Consider the following 21094-nt stretch of genomic DNA (forward strand, 5'->3'; position numbering starts at 1 on the left):
ACTCATCCAAAACCATGTTATACATTTTTTTTACAAAGTATTAGTGATACAAATAATAATAAAAATACAATATGTACATATCGCCGTAAGGCAGTATTGAAACATAACTGCAAATACAATTCTTCGTATAGGGAGCGGTAAGGACCTTGTCATCCATACATTGTATAAAATACATTATATTTTTTTCCACACAATAATAAGATAAAATTCCCAGCCTGTTATCTCTCTGTTAATCACAAGGGGATTTGCACTAGTGTATAGTATCTGGCAAGTATATGTGCCAAATTGCCTCTAAGAACCTTGCCAACATGCATACCACAATCCCGCACGGACTTGTTTTGCAAATCCTGAGAGCTGAATGGCGATTCCTAATGCCCAGGGATTTGCATAGTGGTCTAATCCAACAATTCCTCTGCTTCTTATATGCCGAACAGTGCAATAAGACGTGTGCAATGCTCTCTTGAGTCATGCATTCCGTCGGACAGAGATCTGTTAGGCTTTCTGTTTGCTTCCATCAAGAAGTAAGGGCCCGCAATGGTAAGGATCCAATTCTGAATCTAATATAAAGTGCATGTGCTAAAGGTGTTGTAATCATGTCTAAATAATGCTCAAATTCATAATGGCACTTAGTAGAAAGCTGTCCATCAAACTAGGGGACGAAACTAGTGCTAGCTCAGCTACTCGCCAATTCGCCCAATATGCGTCCTTCAAGATCTGAATGGCATTCTTTGGAAGGTACGAAGGGTCTGACCAGTACTGACCTAGGCCAAGTTTAAGGAAAGCATTTTTCACATATTTACACCATGGAATCTTCTCTATTTGTTAGGCTGCTAACATCGCTCTTAGCCATGTTCTATACGGGTCTAGCGTGTCTATAGACCATAATCTGATCCAGTATTGCAGTGGCCTCAAAGCAGCTATCTTCGCAATGGTGTGTAAATTCAGATCCATTCGAATAGACAATGTGGGATAGCCCGAAGGAATTTTTAGCAATGCTTTTAAATACAAGTTCTCCGCTCTCTCTAGGTCTTGTACATTGCCATGCCCCCATAGTTCTGCACCATACAGAACTCCTCCTGTAACTTGGCTTTTATATATTTCCATCGCTGGCTTAATGGAGAAGCTAGGAGATCTGGCAGCAAATCTCAAAATGCCTCCTGCTTTTTGTTTCAGTGACATGGTACACTTTAGCAGCTGGGCTGACCATTTATGCGAGTCCTCCATCCTAACTCCCAATTAATCAAAATCCAAGACTCTTTCTAAGATCTTTCCGTCGAGCACTATTGTTTTCCTCACTCTAATTTGTGTCCCCAAACACCATATATTTGGCCTTGGTGACATTAATTTGGAGTCCATACTCCGTGCAAAACCCCCAGAATTTCTCAAGGAGCCTGACTAGTCCTGAGAAATGTATGTTTCTTTTCCAAGTGTTTGTAAATAAAAATTATTTTAAAACAATTTGTTCTCAGTTCAGAATTATAAAGATAAGAAGCATGTTTTTATTTTTGCATTTAGAAACTGATGCAGTTTAGGAAATTTGTGCCATAAAATTTGATTCCCAAAATGAATTTATTCTTGGTGCATCTAAAAGTGTAAGCTGGGATAACAAGCAGGGTTCCAATTCCAGTCTAGATGGTTCTTTTATAATTCTTAAATAGTGACTGCAACTATTGTTTTAGATATGTTTGCTTGATCCAGGCTCCCTGTTTATAGATTTTCCTTTAGTTATGTTATGCCCTCTTAGACCTTTGGTCTTCAAATCTTCAAGTTTAAGGTCAATCCTTATTTGTGATGGAGATAACCAGTCAACTTTGAAATGCCTTTCTGTGTGCCTAGAAGATTTACTGAAGGAATCGCAGTGAAAAGTAACGTGGGGGATTTTAAACCCTACAGCTGATAAAACACTAACATATGCTCTTTATTTCTCAGATTGAAGCCATAAAACAAATAATGCTCTGTTCACCTGGGAGTGTTCAGTGGGATACTGCCTCTCTTGATGTTACTTTAGTAGGGCACTGTTGCCTCATCTAAAATCACCTTGCAGCTTAATTACAGCAAGTGATTCTGTCGAAATCTGATTACTCACCTTTGCCCAATGGAGTGTGCAGATGCAATTCATTCCACTTGGCCTGGCATGCTACATTGGTCTACTGATGCAGAGGTCTTTGTTTCAAATCGGTTTGTAGTGCACAGAGGCCTAAACTTCCATACATTAAAACTCAACTTAGGTCCCAGTTGAAGGATGTCTAATGTATGGGCATTCAAGCCACAGCCATATCGAATTTATTTTCATACACACCATAAGATAAATTTACATTTAATGAAGCTAAATCCCTGGGATTTACAGACAATACAATGTTTTTTCGTCTATACTCTTAAAGACAACCCATGAAATATTCTCTGATTACCACATTGTTGGAACTGACATACTCTTACCCACTTGGGTCGTTGATCTTTACAGGTGCTCGTGTCATCATCGCCTGCAGAGATGTGTCGAAAGGGGAAGCAGCAGCCTCTGAGATCCGTGCAGAAACAGGAAACGAGCAGGTGGTTGTCTGCAAGCTGGACCTGGCAGATACCAAATCTATCAGGGAATTTGCTGAAAACATCCTCAAAGGTACCACATTCAAGAGGAACATTCTTTTTCCCATGGTACTAATGATAATGAGTTTAAAGCTTAGGGTGCTATAAGTGATTAATGGTATTTGTCTACTGAAATAGACCTATACTGTGCTTTGCTCGTTTTGTACTCAGCTACCTTCAGGGCGTCTGTCTACTTGGTAAATGCATGAAATGTTTAGTGTGTTTCAGGCTCAACAATTTCCCAAAATAGCAGACAAATGGTATGTGATTCTGCCTTTCCTTAAATTGGTGCCCATTTATAACAATTGCAGAACAGTTCACCCATCACCCGGGTTGAGTTAAGCTGTTGACTGCGACAAGGGTGATTATAGGTTGCATCATGTTACCTGAGGTGCGGCCTCCTTGAACTGTCATGTGCTTGTGTCAGAGACCTGGGACGGTGGGAAGGAGTGTGCCTGACTAAAGTAAAGGCGTACATGCCCCCAGCAGACTGTGCGTTTTTAGTCAACATGGCAGGAGATCCCTAAGGATCTATGTCAACATCAAACTTTCCTGGTTGTTCACCGGCCCAACACCCACCCATGGATTCTGATTCTCAAGAATGGAATGGCCCAAAATGGAAGTTGCTGGGATGGAAGTGTTCCCGCATGCTAAAGGGGTGTGTATTTCTGGCCTGAGTGCATGCCGGCATGTGAAACTGGTATCTTGATTCTTATTTTGGCCATGGCATTACGTTAACCTAGCGCGGGTGCGGAGACTTAGACCTGTCTCTGACAATGTGAGGTTCAGGACTAATGTTCCCTCTAATGTTTTTCCACTGTACAGCCAAGGATACATGTGCCAAGAAATTGACCATTCACGCGAACATAACTACCAAGATCTTTGGCATTTGCCTCTCAATAGCTTTGTTTTACCACTAAAGCAAAAAAGTGATATTTGTATTGCTCCATGTAATAGGGCATTAAGGCAGTTTGTGACCTGGTGGCACACCACAAGGACATGACCTGTTAAGTGCCACGTACACCCCAGTTAGAGAAAACAGAAATCAGGCTAGAGAAAACTGAAATCAGGAGGTTGAACCATTATGAAACTTCAATGAATACTCTCGGAGTGCTGCAGAAAGGCCATGCACATCAAATAGAGCAAGTTCTTACAATTTGCTGCTTACTTTATCCTGGAGATTAACAGTTACTTTTCTGCTCTGATTGCAAATTTAGAGGATTTAGTAAAAAGGCCCACAGGGCCCCTTATGCCTGCCTGGAGCCAGGCATTAAATAATGGCGCTTAGCTTAGCGCCATTATTTAAGGCCGGCTGCCTCCTGTGCGTGATTTTTGCATGGGACGATAAATATGGCGCAAGGTGCTGCATGATTTTTTGCCCTAGAATGCCTACCTTGCATCTCATTGAAGCAAGGTAGTTTTTGACAAGCACAAAATTATGCTAACTCCAAAACTATGGCGCTAGACAGTATAAATATGGAGTAAAGTTTGCAGCGCATTAACGTAAAAAAATAAAAGACGCTAATTCAATGCAAACAGTCTTGCCTTTTACCTACACAGCACGCTAGCCTATGGGATACCTATCGCTTACCTTAGGGGTGACATGTGTAGAAAAAGGGGAGTTTAAGGCTTGGCAAGTACTTTGAAATGCCAAGTCGAAGTGGCAGCGAAACTGCACACACAGGCCTTGCAGTGGCAGGCCTGAGATGTGGTTAAGGGGCTACTTATGTGGGTGGCACAATCAGTGCTGCAGGCCCACTATAATCATTTAAATTACAGGCCCTGGGCACATGTAGTGCACTTTACTAGGGACTTAAAGGTAAATCAAATATGCCAATATGTCCCTCATGACAATATATACGCAGCAGGTATGCAGTTTTAAGGCCACTTTCTTCCCCAGATGTATTGACTTTTAGGTGAGGTCTTTCATACAAGTAGCATTTTGTTATGCTTTCACCAAGAGTAGTAGACCCATGCTTATCATCCTGAATTTTGCAGCTCATCCCTAATGTCCACTGTCAGTGCACATAGTTTTAATTTTGTGTGGGATACCTTACAGAAGGTTATGCTGTTAGGCCACAAAAGAGATAACGTGAACAAACAAACCTGTTAGGCAGGCTCCTAGAATACCCACTTGGCCTGTGTATTTGCACAACTCAGAGCCCTATGCAAACTTGATATTTGTGTATAAAGCAGTTATTGGGATAGTCACTGAGTACCTCCCTGATGAACACTACTACATCCCCACGAGAGCCTGAGATCAACAAATGAAAACCTACGAGTTTCACTCAAACCACCCTGAGCTACATCTAGGGTTGGTTCTAAAACCTCTTAGGACCTGTGCAGCGGAACTTGCTCCCACCAGCCTTTTAAAGTAACCCTTCACTCCAGGTCATCTGCTGTTAGAAAACAAAGTGTGACCATATCCCCGCTCAGCACATAAACACTGTATATAAATATTTATGTATATGCAGCTAATTATTATATATAGATGTCCTTGCCTTCAGTGGTCAAACAATGCTTTCTGTTACCCACACCAAGAATTAATGACACTGTTTCATCCCACCTCATCACTTGATCTATGTGCAGGATATTTGCTATGTGACTTTATTTTTGTATAGCCTCTGTTTTTTTCTGTTTATTTTTTTTATTATTATTATTGATCCTACCAAGCCATGATTGCAAATGCTACTTTCCCTGATTTTTACTTAAGACAGTACTCTACAGTGGAAACGTAATTCTGTCTGGAAGATTACCTTTTCCCTATTGTTTTTCAACTGATCAAAATCTTTTGAACCACTTCCAAAAACTTCCTAGGTTTTGTAAAGTGCAGACCCTTGTGCTTTGTTCAACATATGGTGGTCTCCATTTATCTTTTGACAATGATATTTAGTCGAAGCAGTGCTTAATTTGCGCTTGCTGTTTCCGGTGCGGAGCACCAGCACTTATTTTTGAGGGCTGGCGCTTATTCTTCTGCCTCAAGCATTTACTGCGAGCAAAAGACACATATGGGAAACACGGAGGAAGAGAAAAACGAAAAAGCGTCACAATGAGAGACAGCAGAAAGCTGCACGAGTGAGCCGAAGGGGCAGAGAGTGGCTTTAAATGGATTGAAGAGGCCCGGGATGGCTTTAGGATTAGGCTGCCTCAGTATTCCGTGTTCATTGTAGCAGCCCCGTGTTTCAGAGGAGAGCCTGGAGCACCCACAGCCATCGCTTGTGTCAGAATTGCAAAGCTGGCGGTGAGCAAACTAAACCAAGGCTACAAATGAACAACTTATGCCCATAATTCATGAATGTTCTGTCACCCCCCAGTGTAACCCCCTTCGTGCTGTCTGGCGCAGGACAGAGGTTTGTACTATGCACTACGCTCCCCTGACTTAACACAAACACACAATATCGCAGAATGATACACAAAGAAACTCCCAGAAAAATGCACTGCTCAACAAAGGTGTCGTTTTGATAGCAAGAAACTGGTGTTTTGTCAGCTACCTTCCCCACCCCCAAAACAAACGTGAACATCCAAAAGAGAAAGAGCACATGAAAAAAGATAGAAAGGATAAAAAATAAAGTGACATTTAAAAACTGGACTGTCCCTTTGTGCATAATTGTCAGAAGAGGTGGGGGTGCGGCTGATAGGGGCATCATACGTGATACCTATCACATCGCTGGCATCGCTCACAGCACATCACACACACGTCGCTATTCACGTCCTTCACATCACTCACCCAATACCCTACCACACTCACCTCATACACATACCTGCCCCCTTGCTTCCTCCTTGCTTCCGAGAAGTACCTGCTGCCACCTTGTTCTGCTCTGCGCGAAGAGAGTGACCGTGTTTTTGCGCTGTTTATTTTTTAAACGCAGCACTGACGTACAGTTTCACTCTCTCGCGTGATGCAGGCAGTGACGTGGCAGAAAAGTGTGCGCTTGGCAAAGAGGCCTGCGCGGTGGTGGAAGGAAGGGTGCACGCGCACCTTACAGGGAACATTGTTCAGGACTTGTCCTGTGACCTGGAGGGGTGCTCCAAGTGTGTACTTATATCAGGCATTATACTATTGCCCTTGTCCTGCATATCTCTCATAAAGCAGAATCTGTGGGGTAACCAGAGCATTTTCCTTGTATCAGGCAGAGTGAGGTCTGCTGATCTCTCTTGTGTAAAGTTCTCCTATTATTTGATACCCAGAACTTTGCGCTGACATCCTGTGTGCATGTTGACTCCGGGAATGTGCAGAGAATGTGTGGCACATGTATGGTGATAGAGCTCTGTGTGGTGTGATTTATAACCTCTGGGGCCAATGGGATCCATTTTGGATTATACTAGTTTAACTTGGCAGAAGATGGAGGATGAGAACAGCTTTGCCTAGACAATAAAAGTGTATTGACTGCATCGTGGTAGCTGACGGGTGGAGACCCAGACAAGTTGGCGAGGAGGTTTGACTATCCTTACCATCCTTAGGTGGTAGGGATGTAGGGTGGAACAACATTTTCTGTTCGAGGTGAGGAGTTTTTAGGCACTTTTTTCCGTCCTTGATTACTGCTTCAGGAGGGCCAATGACAGTCAAGAGCAAATAGTCTACACTTCATTGTGCTCATTTTTGGATTCTTCTGCTTGAAGCCAGCCTCATTACTGCCTGATTATAAGAGCTGCCACTTTGCACAAAGGCTATGTCTGGAGAGCACCCTGAAAATTAAATTGAAAAGAGAATCTCTCCAAACCGGCCCTAAAGTCATAAGAGTGGATCCACATTGCCTGTCTATAAAATGTGTACAAGTGGGATCCAAACCAATCAATCATGGTATTTATAAATCAATCAATCAATCATGGTATTTATAAAGCACGCTATGTACCCGTCAGGGTTTCGAGGCGCTGGGGGGGGGGGGGGGAGCGCTGCTGGATTAGCGGTCGAAGAGCCAGGTCTTGAGGAGCCTTCTTAATGTGAGGAGGTCCTGGGTCTGGCGAAGAGATGTGGGGAGAGAGTTCCAGGTCTTGGCGGCGAGGAAGGAGAAGGATCTGCCGCCGGATGTCTTGCGCTGGATTCGGGGTACGATGGCGAGGGCGAGGTTGGCGGATCGGAGTTGACGTGTTGGAGTGTAGAAGTTGAGTCTGGTGTTGAGGTAGGAGGGTCCGGTGTTGTGAAGTGCCTTGTGAGCGTGGGTCAGGAGTTTGAAGGTTATCCTCTTGTCTACCGGGAGCCAGTGGAGTTCCTTTAGGTGAGGGGAGATGTGACTTCCGCGAGGTATGTTGAGGATCAGTCGGGCGGAGGCATTTTGGATACGTTGGAGGCGTTTGATGTCTTTGGTTGGTATGCCTGTGTAGAGTGCGTTGCCGTAGTCAAGTCTGCTGCTGACGAGGGCCTGGGTCACCGTCTTTCTGGTTTCTGTTGGAATCCACTTGAAGATTCTGCGGAGCATTCGAAGGGTGTTGAAACAGGAGGAGGAGACGGCGCTGACCTGTTTGGACATGGTGAGGGCGGAGTCCAGGATGAAGCCGAGGTTTCTTGCGTGGCTGGCAGGGGTGGGTGGGAGTCCGAGGACGGAGGGCCACCATGAGTCGTTCCAGGCCGAGGGAGTGCGTCCGAGGATGAGGACTTCCGTCTTGTCGGAGTTGAGTTTCAGGCAGCTGTTGTTCATCCAATCGGCGATGGATTTTAGTCCCTCGTGGAGGTTTGTTTTGGCGGTGAGCGGGTCTTTGGTCAGGGAGAGGACGAGCTGGGTATCGTCGGCGTAGGAGATGATGCTGAGGTGGTGTTGGCGGGCCAGTTGAGCGAGGGGGGCCATGTAGACGTTGTACAACGTGGGACTGAGGGAGGAACCTTGGGGGACGCCGCAGATGAGGTTGGTGGCTTTGGAGCGGAAAGGGGAGAGACGGACTCTCTGCGTTCTGTCGGAGAGGAAGGATGAGATCCAGTGGAGGGCTTTATCTTGGATGCCGGCTTCTTGGAGGCGGGTCAGTAGGGTGCGGTGGCAGACGGTGTCAAAAGCGGCTGATAGGTCGAGGAGGATGAGGGCTGAGGTTTCGCCGTTGTCCATTTGATGTCTGATGTCATCTGTGGCGGCGAGGAGGGCAGTCTCAGTGCTGTGGTTTCGTCTGAATCCGGATTGTGAGGGGTCCAGGATGGAATTGTCTTCGAGGAAGTGGGTGAGCTGGGTGTTGACGATCTTCTCGATGACTTTCGCTGGAAAAGGGAGGAGAGAGATCGGACGGAAGTTTTTGAGGTCGTTGGGGTCAGCCTTGGGTTTTTTGAGGAGGGGTTGGATTTCTGCGTGTTTCCAGCTGTCCGGGAAGGTGGCAGAAGTGAGGGATAGGTTGATGATCTTGCGGAGTTCGGGGGCGATGGTGGCGTTGGCTGAGTTGAAAACATGGTGGGGGCAGGGGTCCGTGGGGGAGCCTGAGTGGATGGTGTTCATGGTTGCTATGGTTTCTGCCTCGTCCACGTGGGTCCAGGCGGTGAGGCGGCAGTCGCAGGAGGAGACGTCAGGGGTGAGGTCTGGCGGTGGACCGGTGATGAAGCTGTCGTGGATGGTGGTGATTTTCTGGTGGAAGAAGGTGGAGAGATCGTCGCAGAGTTTCTGGGAGGGCGGGATGTCGTTGGAGTTGGCTTTCGGATTGGAGAGTTCCTTCACGATGCCGAAGAGTTCTTTGCAGTCGTGGGCGTTGTTGTTGATGCGTTCGGTGAAGTGGGCGCGCTTGGCGGTGCGGATCCGTTGGTGGTGTTCGCGGTTGGCGTTTTTGAGGGCGGCGAGGTTGTCGGGTGTGCGTTCTTGGATCCATTTCTTTTTGAGCTTCTGGCAGTTGCTTTTGGAGGTGGTGAGATCGTCTGTGAACCAGGCTGGTTTTTTCTTTCCTTGGATGGTGGTGGGTTTCTTGAGAGGGGCAAGGGTGTTGACGCAGTCGAGGATCCATTGATGGAGGTTGATGGCGGCTGTGCTCGGGTCGATTGCGTCGGGTGGAGGGTTGTTGCTGAGGGTGCTGGTCAGTTGTTCTTGGGTGACTTTGCCCCAGCGGCGGTGGGGAGGTAGCTGGATGCGGTGTTGCTCTGTGGTTTTCTTATAGGTGAAATGGACACAGTGATGGTCAGTCCAGTGGAGTTCGGAGGTGTGGTTGAAGGAAATGTGGTTGCTAGAGGTGAAGAGGGGGTCAAGGGTGTGACCGGCGATGTGGGTAGGCGTGTTGACTAGCTGTCGGAGACCGAGGTTGAGGAGGTTGGAGGTCAGTGACGCGGTGTTGACGTCGTTGGCATTTTCCAGATGGTAGTTCAGATCTCCCAGGAGGATGTAATCCGGGAAAGCGAGGGCGTGGGTGTTTGCAAGGTCGGCGATGGTGTCGTTTTGTTTTGTTTTGTTTTGTTCCAGTCCCAACTCTTCTTGTCCAAAGAAGGCAGTGTGTAACCATAGTTAATTTTGCATTATGTCCAGCCTCCCTTATGTAATGGGACATCACCTGAAGTCTTCACTTTCTGCTAGAAGAGCCAAGGATTTGCTAAACTGTTTAGATGCATGCCTGCCTCCTGAAAGAGTGAAAGAATGTACTTGGCTTGGCATGAGGAAGCCAATGAGAATTGTCGTCCTAGTCGCAAAATGATTTGAAATGATGATAGACATGAAAATAATTTATTTGAGCATTCAGTAATCTGACAAGAACAGTTAAACACCACTTGCACCTCTCAAAGAAATTGAAGAACAGTATCCCACCGGAAGAAAACAGACCATCTGTTTTGACATTGGCAACAGCATTTCAGCAGGGCTACTGATATCCACACTCTTTCCCCACAAAGACCCACTTCAGGTTGCAACCCAGTAAATGGGAATCACAAGTAAATCTGATCACATTACTCCAATCCTTAAACAACTCTACTGGCTACTGCCGCATGTACATATCAACTTCAAGACTGCATTCATAACTCACACGAGGAGAATCAAGACAGCTTGGAGGTAGCCTTAACGTCATCTGATGTAAGTTCTAACCCAAACTCTTAGACTCTCAGTATTAGGCCTTGCACGACATTTAAACGTATACTTAATGGTTACATTTACCTCACTTTGTTGCACTATATTCTTCTTTGGCATTAAAAATGTATATGTGTTTGTTGAAAAGGAGATTGTAGGCTTTCATTGTCACCGACAAATGGATGAGCTGCAAAAAGTCACATAACTTTAAAAAGAAGACATTTATTTTCTCTAATGTGTTCATCTTTGCTGCTGCTTCTGACATAGTGTCTCATAATGTGTTGTCGAACGGCTGAAAAATTCTTCTCCCTTTTCTCTTTTTAAGAGGAGCAGCACATTCATCTCCTGATCAACAATGCAGGGGTGATGATGGCCCCCTACTCCAAGACAGTGGATGGATTTGAGATGCAGCTGGGAGTTAATCACTTCGGTAAGATCACTCCATTAACATGTCATCAGTGTGTCCATTAGGTATTAAATAAAGGCACTGTTAAAAAAAAAGAAGAAGAAGACCACTGACTGTATCACTGTCAGCTACTCATGGCAAATGTGTAGGTGAATATAACTTGCTTGAACGCAGCAAATATAACAAATTCTGCTGATTCAAACAGCCGAAAACAACACACATTAAAAAATAAGAGACTGTATGGCGGGGGTACGGTGAAGGCTTTTCTAGACTCTGGAAATAAATTCAAATTTTTGTATTTGGTTTCTGAAAATCGGAAATTAGTGTCCTTGAAGATCATTTAAATTAGAATTTACTTACTAGGAATATTATTCCACCATAGTTTCCTTCAGCCTAACTGAGCTTCTTTGTCTGTTATTCCATGAGAACATGGATCTAGCAGAGATCATAGTTAGACAACCAAGAAGAAAGGCAGTAAATTCACATTGAAGTTGACTAGGCACATTAACTTCATTATGCTATAAAATGGGTATTAACAGCCAAGATATTTCCCCCTGCGGTGATCAAGCGTCATGACTAATATCAAACTACCAAGAGTTTATTTGTTATGAAGGCTGCTGTTCTTACATTACAAGAGATGCCATAATGTAGTGGCAAGGCAAAACCTGTATTTCTAGGATTCTCAAATGCCACCTGAAAAACGTTTTGTGGATATTTTATCCCTCCTATCTGAAACTTGCAAGGCAGTATCTTTTCTAATAGATGTTTTACCAAGACCAGGTGGGAGTCAAGATAGGAAATACCACTTTTCACCTTGCTTTGACTTATAGTGTACTGCTGTCATGTCATGTGTACTGTGTTGTTCAGTTAGATAACTCTCATAAAATGGTATGCAAGGTCAATGTTAAACACAGAAGGTGGGAAATATACAGAACATAAATGAAATCTGTGTAGTTGCCAACTCATTTGGAAGGCAAAAGTTTGAACATAGTGTCATTTTCAAACACTAAGGCCCTCATTACAACCCTGGTGGTCAAAGACCCCCAGGGATGTTTTGTAGGAAGCACCGCCAACAGGCTGGCAGTGCTTCCCATGGAATTACGACCGCAGCGGAAGCACCGCGGCCGCACCGCCGGGACCGGCGGTTTCCTGCCACTTTGGTCCCGGCAGTTGTAGTCCCCCAGGGGATTACAAGTCCCCCTCCCGCCATGATCCGCCATGAAAAGGCTGGTGGAAAGGGTAGTCGTGTGGCCCCTGGGGGCATGGGCAGTGCAGGGGCCCCCTGCCACGACCCCAAGGAGCTAGACAGTGAAAAGCACGACTGGTGCAACTGCACCCGTCGCACTGCCGCAACACCGCCGGCTCCATTTGGAGCCGGCTCCCGTGTTGCGGCCGACATCCCCGCTGGGCCAGCGGGCGGAAACTAGGTTTCTGCCCGCCGGCCCAGCGGGGATCTCAAAATGGCCACCGCACGGCGGATACAACTTGACGGGCGGCGCTTGCCTGCCTCCCTCCATTTTTCTGACCTTGTTTTTGCTGGTTTTAAGACTCTGCACACTTTACCACTGCTGTCCAGTGCTAGAGTGCATATGCTCTCTCCCCTAAACATGGTAACCTTGGTTTCTACCTACTTGGCATATTTAATTTAGCTGTAAATCCCTAGTAAAGTGCATTATATGTGTCCAGGGGCGGTAAATTAAATGCTACTAGTGGGCCTGCAGCACTGATTGTGCCACCCACATAAGTAGCCCCTCAACCATGTCTCAGGCCTGCCATTGCACGGCCTGTGTGTGCAGTTTCACTGCCACTTCGACTTGCCATTTAAAACTACTTACCAAGCCTTAAAGTCCCCATTTTCTACATATAGGTCACCCCTAAGGCAGGCCCTAGTTAACCCACAGGGCAGGGTGCTATGTAGGTAAAAGGCAGGACATGTACTTAACTATTTTACATGCCCTGGTAGTGAAAAAACTCTTAAATTCGTTTTCAACTACTGGGAGGCCTCCTCCTCTTATATAATAGCATTAGAACTTCCCTCATTTACTCTTAAGTGGTAGATTTTGAACTGGAAGGAGTAGCCATGGCTTGTTTGGTATTGGCAGACTGGTAATAACAAATCCGGCTTACTGGTGAAGTTGGATTTAATATTACTATTTTAGAAATGCCACTTTTAGAAAGTGGGCATTTCTCTGCCCTTATTACCATCTGTGCCCTGCAATCTGTCTCCAGTCCAAGTCTGGTCTGTGCTGGTTGACAGCTCCCCTTGTGCATTCTACCCAGACAACCATAAACATAGGACAATCAGTCACATCTGCATACTGAATGGGTTTATCTGGGCAGGAAGGGTGGAGGTGCTCACACTTACATTTCAAATCCCAGTGGCCTGCCCTCACACAAAGGACTGGTAACCCCCACAGGGATCCTGGCAGACAGGATTGGGCTGAAAGGAGAACTTGTGCACTTCAAAACCACTCTTTGAAGTTTCCCCCACTTCAAAGGCATTTTTGTATATATAATCTGGGTCTCTGACCCCACCAAATTAGACACTTCTGGACCTAATCCTCCACCCTGTCAGAGGAGCTGCCTGGCTGCCCAGAGGACTCATCTGGACTGCTTTTCTGAGAAAGACTGCTGCCCTGCTTGTTGCCCTGCTGGCCTCTGACTCTGCTGGAAGGACTCTGCCTTCCTCCTGAAGCGCTCTCCAAGGCTTTGGATTGAGATTGCCTCCTGCTTCTGAAGTCTCAAGGCCAACAAAGACTTCACCTCTTAAAGAAACTCCTTGTGCGTCGAAAATCTGCACAATGCCTGCAGAAATTGATGCAAAACCTGCATCGCGGCTGGGAAATCGCCATACCGCTGACCAGAATGGCACAGCACCAGCTTCTCGACTGGAAATTCGATGCAGCGCCTGCCTTGTGATGGAAAATTCAACACATCGCCTACTGGATCAACGCAGTGCCTGTTCCTTCTACCAGTGCGTCAAGGATTTTCTTGAGGTTGCATTTTAACTCTTCCATGGCTTTAATATCATTCTGCCTGTAGAGAAGCCTGGCTTGTTTTTTCGGTGCAATTTTTAATGCCATTAGGGGATTGGGATGTTTTCCCAGGTCAGGTTTAAATTGGCGCATGCACCAGTGAGATAATCTGACCAGGGATTCCTCCAGGCTGTAAATATGTCCTTCAGGGTCTCCTTCATTGTGTGTGCCGCCAAAGCACAAACTTTATGGTTGTACCGGACAATGACAACCATATTCTCTAAAGATTGTTTGCTCAAGCCGAGTTCTAGTCATACTAGGGAGTTTCAGACATGTGAAAGTATTGAGAAGCTACACTTGTAGGCTCAACATTACACTCCCTCCAGGGTGGCCCTAGATCCCGGTGAAAGGCGAGTTGGCAGTTGGTGATGGTTGGTAGGAGTTTAGCTCTTATTACCCTCTGTATTGCTTCTGTGGGTGGGCTGCGCGGGTTAGTGTGGAGTTTGCACAAAGCATTGGTCTTTGCCTTACCCTTTTCTTCCATGTGAGTAAATGCAGTTTTGACTTTCTGTTGCTTGCAAACCACATGCCCAGGTAGTCGTATTTAGGAGCACTCCTGATCTTAGGTTACCTTATCTCCACTGCAGCTTGTGTTTGTCAGGATAACACCTAAAAGCGATGACTTTTATTTTTGTGCAGTTTGTTCTTTGTGTTGTACAGATTGAGAGTGTCCAGCACTTTCTGCATTCGCTCTTTAGTGTGATCCATTGGTATCATGTCATCTGCGTACTACATCAAGGATAAGAGCGCCTGGCCCATTGAGGGCACTAGCAAGTTTTCAGTTTTTAGATATTGACGGAGGCCATCAGTGTACAAGTTGAAGAACATGGGTACAAGGACACACCCTTGTTTTAGGCGTTTATCGGTGTAAACTTTGGAGGTTGCTGTGCTTTCAATCAGCTTAATTATCAACCAGGTTTGAGAATAGAGTGAGAATATTGCATCCAGCAATTGTGTCAGAATTCCACAGCTGTGTCGTTTATTCCAGAAGATTTGCTGGTTCTCTTCATCAAATGCTGCAGTGTAACCGACAAAACCTGCAAAGAGTGGGGTTTTCTGGGCTAGTTAGACTACTTCACCAGAAATGTTAATGCCATGATGTTGTGGGTGGTAGAAGCCCCTTCCCCGAAACCTGACTGGTAGAACAGAAAAATACCCTATTCCTTGACCCAGCTTTCCAAGTCCTGTAATAGGGCCCTAGTGTAAGCCTTTGCTTCAATATCCCACAGAGCGATCATTCTGTAGTTGAACAGGTCTGTGTTATCACCCTTCTTGCGCACGGGTTGGAGAATGGATCCACGCCAGGAATCTGGGACTGTGGCTGTTACGAAACGGTGCTGGTAAAGTGGGGTAAGTAAGCAAGGATGCCCAGAAAGCATAGTCCTCCTTGAATAAAGAACCTGGCAATCCATTTGGTCTTCGATCATGGTCGTGCCTTAGGTTCTTCAGGATTTTAGTAACCCTTCTGTAACCCCCATGAGTCAGACTTGGTACAAAACTGATCTTACACAAGTCGTTATTTTGGCATACAAATTAATTAGATGCTGGGCTTTCTTGTGACATTGGTCGGACGGGCCCGCTAGCGCTGCTGGGAAAGATGAAATACAGTGTCTTGACCTGTTTAACCCAGGAGGCAGCGGATACACTGTTGCGTTTGTCTTGGGAGTGACCATTTGAGTGCGTAATGTACTACCAGAATTCGGCCTGATTGCGTTGTCACAGTAACCTAAAGACATGGAGCCATCGCTATTCCCGGTGTTGTTTTTTGTGCTCCTGGTTGTGGAGCTTGCTGGCTGTGGCTAATTCACTACGATGCTCCTTATTCTCATGTTGTTTGAACTGCTTGATAGCATTCCTCAGGTTTCTCTTGCTCTGTTTCATATCCTTGCTCTAACGATGTTGAAAGTGGCTTACCTTTGCATTGTTTACTTGTTGGTTGTCCAGTGTTTTTCCTTGCAGTAATTGGTGCAGAGCTGCTGCTGTTTCCGGCCATAGCGAGAATATGTGGGTTCCAGAGCTGTTGTCATTCTCCTGTCTCCATTCTGTTTCCATGCAGCGAGAATCGTAGTGTTTATTTTGCACCATTCACTCTTATTAGTAATTTATGAATTTCTTCCCTGGTGGGAGAGCCCAAGATGTTCATTTTGTGGGTGGTCAGTGACTGCAAAAATAGTGTGGCAGGTTAATGTTCGGTAATTGCTGGTCTGCTGCAGGTTAATTGAGTCCAGCAGTTGAACTGAGAAGGCTTTCCTCAGGAACACATAGTCTAATGTTGAGACTTTGCTGAAGGACTTGGACAAGTTTCCCATAGTGAATCCGTTCCTAGCAGACTTCATTAGGTACGTTTTAAGGAATGTGTTTAGAATGCTGCTCGCTCTGTCAACAGCACAATTGCAGTCCGAGCTTGCCCCAACGTGGCAAGTGTTGAAATCACCAGCAATAATGATCTCACTGGTGGGGTAAGAATAGATTAATTCTTCTAGAGTGCCCAGAGTTCTCCTATCTTGCCTATTCTCGCATTGTCTTTGCAATTAAAATATACATTAACAATATGGATACATTATGCCTGTTCACCTTTATGCCAACCAGTAGCACGGCCTGGGCGGCTAATACCAGGTTTGCGTAAATGGATAGGTCTGCTGAGGGTCTTCCAAAGAGACTGGTCTTCTTAGCAGGGTGATGGATTTCCAAAAAGCCAGGGATTATTAGCAGGACCGTGGACCAAGTTTCTTGCAAGCATAGCAGGTTGCTGCTCTGAAGAAATTATAGCTTTTCATTGTTGTTTATGGTGCCCTTTGGCCCGGCAACATTCCATTATATGACTAAAAGGGGTTTCTCTGAAGCAACGATATGGGGTTCCCCCCGTTCAATCTAGGGGGCTAGGAATATATTGAGTTCCTTCCTGCCAGATTGGAGGCTAACCACCCCCAGTCACTTGCTTGAGATAGATCTGGCATGTCTGCGCTGATGCTGTGAGCTGCCATTGGCCTGTTTGGGTTAAAAGAGCAACGAATTTTCAAGGTGGGTAGGTTGATGTTAGGGAGTGCAAACAATGTTCCTCTTAGTATGCACCTCCCTTGTGGTTGGTTTATCGGCTACTGGTATTTCCCGTCAATATGGGCGGATACCTTTCTTGTTGGGGAGCCTTAACTAGGAACCCCCCCCTCCCCCCCCCCCCCCCCCCATTGCCGAATTGAACCTACTCCACCAAAATCTCCTGTGCTAGTTCACTATTTTTCTGGTGACTACTGTGGATTCTTTTGATGTGTGGCAGCTTTGTCCAGGACTGAACTCGTAGCAAGTCGGCGGATGTGTAGTGTGCCACATCTGGGATGAGTTTGAAGATTTGCAGGATGTTTGCCCTATTTAGAGTGTTTATGCTCTCATGCAATGTATACTCCGGTGTAAATGCTGTGACATTATTTTTGGGGGTTCTAGCTGTGGCGTCACTGGGTTGTGTTAAATCTTTATTACTGGTCAAGGCTGAACTGCTTGGGCTAGATGAATCGGATTTAACGCAGGGGTATTGTCACCCCCCACCCTTTTATATTGTTATTTAGTGTTGTCTGTGATCTGGCGTCTCTATTATCTGGGGTGTTTGGTCTTGTGCGGTGCCTATTTGGGCTTAGTAGGTGGGGTGACTCCCCTTTTAGATGCCTCAGGTGTTGGTATAGATTGTGTGTCATGAGTAGTTTCTGGCTGAGGGTGTTATTATAGGATTTATTTTGGAAAATTGGAAACAGCTTCTGCTCTTTGTTTAAGGCTAGTCAGGCTGATTTGGTCTTAAGCTCAGTGTCCTCTTTCATTTCTACTTGGGATTCTATGAGTGGGCCTGAGTGAATACGGAATCCAGCTGAGAGTCGGTGCTGCTGATTCTTGAGGTTTTTAGAATGCTTTTTCAGGCACTTCTTTGCCCTTTGAGATAGCTGTTTGACGCCTTGTGCTTCAGTGGGGGTGCTCAAGACAGTACCTCGAGTGGTTCAGGTGACTGAGGCTTGTGTTATGAATTGCTGTCCCTGTTATTACTGAGTTTGCAGACATTATCTGGATGGAATTATTACTGTTGTTTTCCTTTGCAGCTTTGGAGGTAACGTCTGAGGTATCTTGTGAGTAGCTACTGCTCCCTTGTTTGGTGACCAGCTGGCCTGGATGCTCTTCAAGTTATTAAGTAACGAGGAGAAAACCTTTAGTAGTGAGCTTAGTTTCTTGACAATTGGCAGACTTTGGCAAGGGTCACCTTGAGGACCGAGCCTTGTATGTAGCTTGTTTATTTCTTTTGCCATCTCAGAGATTACCGTATTTGATAGTCTGCACCATATCCATTTGTATCTCAAGCTTATGTGATTGCCACATGAGTGCGTTAATCACGGCAGCCAGGATTGAGTTCATTGATGCTAGTCATACACTTTGATGAGAACGACTGATTTGTAGAGGTGATTTAATGTTGCTGCTGAAGTGTTCTGTGACCCTTCCATTACTGTAGTCCCTTTCATCTTGGTTGTGGCAGATTTGCTCAAATAGGTCTGACCAGAAGGGGAGTTTCTTCATGAATCAGTCATTCCAGCCATTTCTGCTCGGATGTGTTCCAGAGGGGTGAAAATTCCCACTCAGCAACATCTTCAGAGGCCTTCTGGTGGACTTGCGTCCTTGATTTGATTACCCCTTTATTACGAGGTATGCAGGGGATAGAGTTGTTGATTTAGTATAGTGCTGTTGTAGGAACTTTGGGCGACTTTCCTGAATAACGAACATCAGGTTGTTGCGCTTTGCCATTTAGAGCTGATGGGGACGTAGATGTGGAGGATAACTCAATTAGCTTGATCACTTAAAGTTGCCCTCTGGGCTTTGGTGTCAAATCAGTGTGTTGGGCAGGATGTGCCCCTGCCTTGCTTGCAGTTCTGTGCTCTACTGCTGCTGGGCTGAAAACTGGGACCACTGAGTCAACAGATCCGTCCAGGGTGGAGAGTATTTGGTTCTCTGGTCTTTCCTCAAGATTTTCCTTTTTTGGGCTTGTGACTTTGGTAAAATATTTACTTACTGAAATTGGCACTGGCCCTGGGCCCGAACCAGGGTTTTATGAGGTCTGGATGTAGTTGCTATCGGCGTTGTTTGTCTACTGGTCTCATGTTAGAGCTTCTGTTGTGCCTGGCTGTCCTTTCGGATACGACAGAATCCCTCCTTTCATTAAACACCCTGTGGTATAGCTTCCATCTGTCTTGAAAAATGTTGCTTCTCCTGTAGGCAGTGGGGGTGATTCCTAACCCCCTTAATTTTACCTGTGCTCGAACTGTAGGTACCTGGTGATCTACCATTGGTATTGCGGTTGTTGTAGCCTGGTTGCGACTGTGTAGCCTAGTTGCCTTAACTTAGCGTGTGGTTTATAAATGCCTTGAGTTCCTTGTTTCTGGTTACTTTAGTTTGCTGGTGCTTTGCTTTATTTTGCTTTGCTATGTAGGGTGTAAGGCTTTTCCTTTCGTTTTTTTATTATTGGAATAGCCACTTTTGTACTCATGGTCACTAAGTTACGCTGGTGGTGATAATAGTGCTAAATATTAAGTGAAAAGGAAGTTAGGTGACTGAGGAAGAATGAAGTGGGGTTGGAAGGCTGGAGGGGGCCTGGTTCCTCCTTGGGGCCCCTTTCCCTAGGATGTTGGGATGCTGCAGTACCTGCAGTGCGCCTGCTTCTTTTTAAGCCCCAGACAAAAGTGTTGCCAAGACGATAGATAGATGGATGGACATGGAAGCGGGCCTGTGCAGGCGTGGGGGGCTGCTAACCGGAGCCATTGTTACATAATGCTGCAAGTTCACAACAGCCTATGAGCCGAAGTGTGCAGTGGACACTGGAGCAGTAGCTAGAGTGCGTGTTGTGCAGGGGCTCTGGCAGGGGCAGGAGCTCACTGGTACCGAATGCCACGCCTGAGCCTAGTTGGGGCGCTCCCGTGGGCACGGGCTCTTAGTGCAGTGGAGCTAGCCCACCCTATTCTCACCCCACCTGCGTCCCTGCACCCTTGAAGCACCTGAGCGGGATGGGTTTACCAATCTGCTGCGTTCCTGTGATGCTGCACTCTTGCACCACTCGCAAAGTCTGGCAGCTGAGATGGCAGCATCGGTCCACTGGAGGGCCTCAGAAGGAGCTTCACGGGCTGTTGTGGGCGTCTTGCTTCCGCCTTCACTTTTGCTGGAAGATGCCTCTCCAGAAATGACAAATTCTACCTCTCCCAGTATACACCGTACATGTCCTAAATTTCATACTCAGAAGGACCTAGAACACAAATTTAGGTCTAGCCTTGGGAGGGATATGTTGTTGTTTCTCTGTGAAGGATAAAGGAAACTACCATGTTTTAGTGGAAAAAATGGGAAAACAAATATGACAAACTTGTTTAGTGCGTTGTCTTGGCCAGCTAATCTGGGAAAGGGTGGTCTGGCACCCAGCGGTAGGGACCTTGTGAGCTCTAGATGATAAAAATACACGATTATGGTAGGTTTCCATACAGCCATGGGGTAATATCTATAACCAAAAAGCAGGTACCCTGATCCAGCATGTTGCTCAAAGCTGCTTTCCAGATTTTCAAAATGCACTACTTCCAGTTTATTGCATGTGAGCAGCTGAAGTCTGTAGAAAACCCATATATGTCTGGTATACCCCAAGCTCAGGAAACCCAGTGGAAAAAAGTTGGTGGGGGGGGTCAAGGCTTGGCAGCAGTAGTTACCTCTAATATAGACACTGGAGCAAATTACCATGTGTTGACAAAAAGGACAACAAATATGACAAATGTTGTGTTCAATACGATCTCTGCTAGCTCATCAGGGCAAGGGAGGTCAGGCACCTAGCGGTGGAAACCTTAGGATGTGTAGATATTGGAAATATATGGTTGTGGGGGCGTGGCCTGGCCACGAAGATTTTGAGCTCCGTGCCGCGGCGATCCCGGGGAGGTGGCGGGGGCTTCGTGGCCGCCGAAGCAAACATCCTGTCTGGCGTCGGAGCTCTTCTGATGCCGCTGAGCCCCCAATCCGTGAAAGAACGGCCCGCCACCGAGAACCAGACGGCTTGCAGCGTGTCTCGGTGGGGGAGGCCTACCCAGAGGGCGGAGTCGCGTTACCTCAGCCTCGCGGCCGGC

At 46.1% G+C, this 21094-nt stretch overlaps 1 protein-coding gene across 1 annotated transcript in view; it reads left to right on the forward strand.

Moving 5' to 3' along the window:
• Positions 1-21094, forward strand: part of LOC138260412 (retinol dehydrogenase 12-like) — a 163277-nt gene that overhangs the window by 110774 nt on the left and 31409 nt on the right. The window contains exons 3-4 of the mRNA XM_069208868.1: positions 2462-2617; positions 10861-10965. Of these exons, the coding sequence (XP_069064969.1) occupies positions 2462-2617; positions 10861-10965 (261 nt within the window). The remainder of the gene's footprint in view (positions 1-2461; positions 2618-10860; positions 10966-21094) is intronic.

The sequence above is a fragment of the Pleurodeles waltl genome, chromosome 9 (assembly GCF_031143425.1).
Source record: "Pleurodeles waltl isolate 20211129_DDA chromosome 9, aPleWal1.hap1.20221129, whole genome shotgun sequence".
In the NCBI taxonomy this organism is placed as follows: Eukaryota; Metazoa; Chordata; class Amphibia; order Caudata; family Salamandridae; genus Pleurodeles; species Pleurodeles waltl.